This window comes from Aplysia californica, unplaced genomic scaffold (genome assembly GCF_000002075.1).
Source record: "Aplysia californica isolate F4 #8 unplaced genomic scaffold, AplCal3.0 scaffold00105, whole genome shotgun sequence".
Classification (NCBI taxonomy): domain Eukaryota; kingdom Metazoa; phylum Mollusca; class Gastropoda; order Aplysiida; family Aplysiidae; genus Aplysia; species Aplysia californica.
The window spans coordinates 662,149-668,903 of NW_004797375.1; the positions used below are offsets into that span (position 1 = coordinate 662,149).

The following is a 6,755-nucleotide window of genomic DNA, read 5'->3' on the forward strand; positions in this document are numbered from 1 at the left end:
AGAGAGAGAGAGAGAGAGAGAGAGAGGGTGAGGGGGGTGAGTGTGTGTTGGGGGGAAACTATGGCAAACAGAAACACACATTCACACTGTCGCGTGACATACAACACATATATTTTTGACTTACATTGGCCAGAACAACACCGCTTCCTGTGGCATCAATCTTCACTTGGGCTGGAACCGTGGTACTCTGAAACAAAGACATGCTATTATAGCTTGTTTACTTTCGTCTGACCGCGGATAAAACAAGGTAAAATGAAATCGCTCTGTTCAATCTTCTCAGATCGTTGCATGGCCACAAGAACCCAAAAGCCTGTTCATAACGGTCATTGAAAACTAAGGTTCCGATGCGTTTTCATTGATGTTAGCCTAAAGCGGGGGGAAAAAAAAGAAATAGAAGATTTACAGCACATACCTAAAACAAGAACAAGTTGACATATTAATTATCTAAATTGTGCTGATGTGGGCGTAAAAAATTCTACTACATTAAAAAGAACATCATAACATCATCATTAACATTATCTTCATTAGCATCAGCATCAGCATCACAATCCACAATGAAACAACAGTAACAAATGCACGGACAACATACAACAAGGATGGCAACTCTCACCTCTCTAGTCTGCAACACGAGGGAATTTGTCTTGTCAATGTCGAAATCGTACTTGGTAGATCTGTCCAGGGTGGCAGTAATGTGCACCTGGAACTTGTCACCGTACACCAGCCTATTGAACTCAGACAGGGCATTCAAAGCAACCACAGTGTCCTGGTGAAAGAACCGAGGGTTGGTAGGGGTGGTGATAGAGTTGATGGAGTAGAGAGGATTCACACGTAGTCAGTAAACCTGTATCCATCCAACTTTATTTTTCAACTTTCACCCGATTTTTTGCACTTTTCACAGCTATACGAAGCGTGGCAGAGACATTCGAATGCTGTGAGATTAAAAATAATGTTTCAAACCTTAGTAAAATTACTTGTGGGTTATGTGATAAAGAGATAAGTGGGGCTAACAAGAGTTATAAAATAATGCTTCTTAAAAATGTTCACTGCAAATCAATATTTATAAGTTACCCCATAAATACAGAAAAATGGGTGGACATGGAATAACACCAAGCGGCTAGCCCATGATAGGGAAGGGTGGAAAGTGTTTGTTCGCGGCCTATATCCTGATCCAGGGTGAGAAAGGCAATGAAGATGATGATGATGACCCCTTGAATAGCCCAAGGGCACATTACCCATGAAGCGCAGCGAATGTTTTCAAGGAAATTAACAGAGGCTGCCGCAAGGAGCTCAGCTTCCTTTATTCGAAATTCAAAGAGTAATAACGTGTTATCGTATTGCACTGTGCATTAGCCAGCACACGTGCACTCAATGAATAGCTGTATAAATAGTTAATGAATGTTGACTAGCGGGAGTTGCGGATGGACTTATCATTTAAGATACAAATATTCGCACACGGTATTCGAATAGCATGAATACTGACCTCACGCTTCAAAGCTTTGATAAAGTTATATTATTGCCTCAAAATCGCACAGTATAAAATAGTCAGACAAACACTGAGACTTGTTTCTAACAACATTTTTCCAACTAAAGAGACTCTATTCTTATCTTTATAGATAACGATTACATTAAAAGAAATAATAGTATCTCTTCAGGGCTATGAATACAGACTAGCGTCCCAACATTAAATTCTCAATCTTTGATGCAATCCTTACAAACAGCAGCTCAAGAGTTCACCACAAGAAGCAAATGGTTATCACAATTATAGTGCTTGTTCATGTCACATGAGTACTGAGTCAGTGATATCACAGAGGGTTACATTTGTGCGGAATTGTGCATGTCACTTTGGGTCCTATGCAAAGATTAGGTTAAGTTTATTTATGCTGACAGAAGTCCAAATTATTCCTTTCCTTTCAAGACTTCATTTGATGGGGCCAAGAAAACCCCCAGGATACGTCCATGATAAGAAATAAAATCAGGGTAAATTTGCACTAGTCTGAATACTTACAACAGTACCTGTAGAATATCCCATTGCATAATCAATCACTTGAAAAAAACAATGAATGCATTCACAAACTATATTTCTTTAACAGCCATTCAAGTTAACAACAAGGCAAGTCCACCCCCTCCTAAAATTTTTTAAAATAAACATAGTCGTTAACGTGTCTTAGCCTTTTTTTTCATTTGACTCCTTCATTTGTTGTTCTTCCCAGGATATCGACCTCTTCCCTCTTTGCAGCGTTGGAAATGTACGTATTTCTTGTGGTTTTTAGAGCATGTTTGCAGAAGAAAGAACCATAGAAACCTATTAAACACAAAGGCAATTTTTACCATTCTTATTTGTTAAAGAACCAAGACTTTCTAGTTTCTGCTCTGTCAGCAGCCTACCTGAGTGGAGGAAAATCCACCGTTAGGATTCCTCTGCTGTACCACCCACTGCATGATGCTCTTCCCGTTGATCAGATCTCTACGAGCAGCATAAGTCAGAAGGACGTATGACGTCATTTCTGTATCAATGGCCTTGGCTGGATTGGGTCTATGCCAGGTCGCGGTGCTGGTTGACGTGGTAGTTTGTGGGTAGTGCCAGTACTTGAGTCCATCTGGTGAAGGGAAAAAACGAGAGGGAGAAAAAACACCATTTTATTCATTTTTCAAAGCAACATTGTCTTATTGAGTTACACAATGACAAATTATACACATGGAAGTCGTATATATTTTGCTGTCCTCAGAATGAAAATGACATGCCAGCGAACTCATACAAATAAACATACAAAGCTGAAACACAAACAAACGAACGCACAGCTGCTGGAAACGCGTACACAAAAACACATGGTGATGGAAATTCATAATAAGCAAACAAACAGCTGCTGGAGACTCGTTCATATATAAAACATGGTTCCTGGTAGTCAGCGTTTCGACACAGAGCAAAGTGCTCTGGTTTCATTTTGTTTAGTAAGGAGTTTACGTTTTAAAACAACGCAATCAACGATGATAATCTACATTATATCATTATATAATTTTCGAGGGCACCCTCTTTCAGAGCTCAAAATTTAAACGAAGGTAGAATTCAATATTTCTACTAATTTTACGAGGATGAAGGAGCCAGATTCTCATGATTTTGAACACAGGGGGGAAGTGTAACAAAGGAAATGGTTTTTGTCTACAAACAATTATAACAATAATCACTGAAGAGGCATGCATTTGGTCAGTAAAAGCAAAATTGAATTCTCTATCATTGAAATATGGTTTTAGCCAAGTATGCTCATTGTTTGTTTCCTTGAATGAGTAGAACGGGGGTGGGGAGGGTTTCAAGAATTCAACTTAAAATATTGACAAAAAAGCACATGTTGTGAGTTTTTTTGTCATTGTTCCCAAGATGTTAAAGATATTGAACCCATATTATACATTCATGCTAATAAAAGCCAAATAATGAAACTCCACTTGAAAAATTGAGGTATCTTTTACACAATTATCAGAATGCCCTTTGAAAAATTAACAACATTTTGTGTATTTTCAAATATTAGTCTTATATTCTAAGAGTGTACTTAGAAGCATACAATGCCAGCTGCCATGTTAAAGGTGTTAAAACACCAACACACAGACACGATCTTTCGCTGTCTTTAGCCGGTACTCATGCCACCCAAGGGGGTAGAGGAAGATTGTTGTTATGCGCCGTTTCCAAGGGCACAACGTCACGCCCAGTTGATCCTCGAACTTCCGAATCGACAACCTCACGATTACGAGTCCGGTAGTCTAACCACGAAGATATTAACGCCACATCATCATCATCATCATCATCATCATCATCATCACCACCACCACAATCAACAACAACAACAACAACAACAACAACAACAACGTCAACAACAAAAGCAACTAGACGAACATTTAAACACACGACTGAAACTCGCCCACCCTTGACTGTGGCTTTCTGTTCCAGTTTGTTGAGGACACTTTGGGCCTTGCTACTTCCGGCCAGTTGGAAGGCGTACGCAGCCAGAGCCAGATTGTAGGGGTCATCCTCGTCGACCATCTGGGCCTCAAGGTAGGTTAGTGCCTTGGTGCGGGCTGACTCGAACTTTGTGGCGTAAGCCTATGTAGATTGAGGGGAGATGAAATGAATGAAGTGGAGTCGGGTAGAATATTATTTTTCTATGAGATGAGATGAGATGGGATGAAAAGAGACGAGAAGAGATTAGATGAGATGAGGTGAGGTGAGGTGAGGTGAGGTGAGATGAGGTGAAATGAGGTGAAATGAGATGAAATGAGATGAGATATTCTATCAGATATTATAAGTGAGATGAGTTCCGGTGGAGTTGGATGAGATTGGAAATGATCAGAAACGAGGTGACGCACAAAAAACCCCCTCTAAATGTGTGAGAAAAAAAGGCGCTTTGGCTGAGATACCAGGATAGATGCCATGAAATCAGATGGGATGAATGCATTGATGTCAGATAAGATGAGATGTAATAAATTAAAATAATCAAATAGGGGCCGAGGTGAAATGAAATCATACCAGATCAAGAAATGTAAGATGGGATCAGGTTATGGCGAAATGTCACAGGGCACGAGCTTACATAATAGTGAGACACAAAAGTAGTAAAACTATAAAGCAAACCGCGAGAAAGACACAGACACAGACACACCCACACCAACTCACCCACCAACACACACACACACACACACACACACACACACACACACACACACACACACACCCACACACCCACACACACCCTAGAGAGAGAGACAGACACAGAGAGACACAGAGAGAGAGAGAGAGACTGAGAGACAGAGAGACAGAGAGAGGGAGACATAGAGAAAGAAAGAAATTGTTTGTGTGTGTGTGTGTGTGTGTGCGTGTGTGTGTTTGTGTGTGTGTTTTGTGTGTGTATGTGTCTGTGTCTTTCTGGCGGTTTGCTTATATATATATATATATATATATATATATATATATATATATATATATATATATATATATATAATACACACATACACGCGTGTGCACGAAACACCTAAAGCTACAAATCATAGAGAAACAAATTATACTGAAGTCCAGCAACCATCAAATAAAAGGACGCACCCCGGTGGCGAAGAGATCTTTGTTTTCCATCAAGGAGATAAAGACAAACAGGGTGAGAGCCGTTCCACTGCCAGCCTTGCCCTGAAGACGAAAATGATAAGGTGCTCACTCAACTGGTTAACTCACTGAACTCAGGTTGCGATTTAGCACGCTTGAAGACGCACTATTTTGGGGCACATCACATCGTTATTCATACAGATTTTTCTGGAGTTTATAAAAAATCTGAAACTTCCAACAAAAACCAAAAAAATATATTTAAATTTGTGTTTCAAAATATTACATGTTGTAGAATGTGTTGTTACATTATTCACAAAGTCCGCAAATACTTTTGTTTTGTTTGTTTAATAAGTCAGAACACAATTTTTTCGGATAAAAATCTACACACGATTACATTCTTTTGGATTCCCACCCATACTTAGCATTGTTTGGGTGTGTGAGCATAAGATTAACTCGTGAAAATTGAAGATTAAAAACAGCGCAGCATAGACTAGTACACTATCATCTGTCCTAAAACCTTTCCATTTGGCGAACCAATAATGTCGCTAAAGATAGGATATTCTCTATCGAAAAGGATGTAAAATTTTAACACACTCCTGAAAAAACCCACCTGCATGCTCTTGTGAATAACCCGCCCTGGCTCAGGGAAGGAGCCGTCTGAGTTCTGTTTGTTCAGCATCCAGTTGACAGCTCTGGTTATGACGTCATCATCCACGTAGATATGGGAACTGGCTTGATGAAAAACTTTCACCACGAACGCTGTCAACCTAGATTGTCGGATACCAGTCATTAGTAATTGATACAGTTTGTTCATTTTTGGTTGTTTCTGTGTTTATTGTTTCCATTGTTATAGTGCCGTTTGTTGCTGTTGTCGTCATAGCGTTTTTTGTTGTTGTATAGTTGTTATAGTTGTTCTAGTGTTGTTTTTGTTGTTGCTGTAGTTATAACGTTGTTTTTTTGCTGTTGTTATAGTATTGTTTGTCGTTATTATTTTTGTTATAGTGTCGTTTGTTGTAGTCGTCGTTATAGTGTTGTTGTTGTTATTGTTGTTGTTGTTGTTGTTGTTGTTATCAAAGTGTTGTTTATGCTGTTACTGTTGTTATGAATTGATGTATTCAAAAACGTTGGAAACAGATGAAGAGACGAAATATAAAAAGACAAAGAAAAAAAAGAGACATGGACCGGCAACAGATGATAGAAATGAAGTAGGACCTTCTGATGACATCCTCCAGCCATCAGTCAAAATCTTTTTAAAATGCTTTATATAAAAAGGCTGAAGAACGAGAAGACACCGTATCTCGTTCTCTGGGTTGTTGTTGTTGTTACGGTTGTTGTTAGAAATTGTTGCTGATCTATTAGTGCTATTATTGTTATTGAATTAATTGCTATAATTGTTATCATTGCTGTGGTTGTTGTTGATGATGTTGTTGCTGTTGTTGTTGTTGTTGTTGTTGGTGTTTTTGATGATGTGTTGTATTTGTTAATGTTGTGTTATCATCATTTTGGCTGATATTGTTGTTGATATTGTTGTTGATATTGTTATGGCTCTCGGTGTTCTTTTTGTTATTGTCGAAATTTAACCATTAACCGTTCATTGTCAGAGATGCAAAACCTATTTTTTTAAAAACCACACACACACACACACACACACACACACACACACACACACACACACACA

At 38.9% G+C, this 6,755-nt stretch overlaps 1 protein-coding gene across 1 annotated transcript in view; it reads right to left on the minus strand.

Moving 5' to 3' along the window:
• LOC101854858 (CD109 antigen) overlaps positions 1-6,755 on the minus strand; it is a gene marked incomplete at both ends in the record, with an annotated part of 54,662 nt that overhangs the window by 6,221 nt on the left and 41,686 nt on the right. The window contains 6 exon segments of the mRNA XM_013080914.1: positions 125-187; positions 611-763; positions 2,386-2,597; positions 3,913-4,090; positions 5,081-5,161; positions 5,688-5,844. Coding sequence (XP_012936368.1) covers positions 125-187; positions 611-763; positions 2,386-2,597; positions 3,913-4,090; positions 5,081-5,161; positions 5,688-5,844 — 844 coding nt within the window.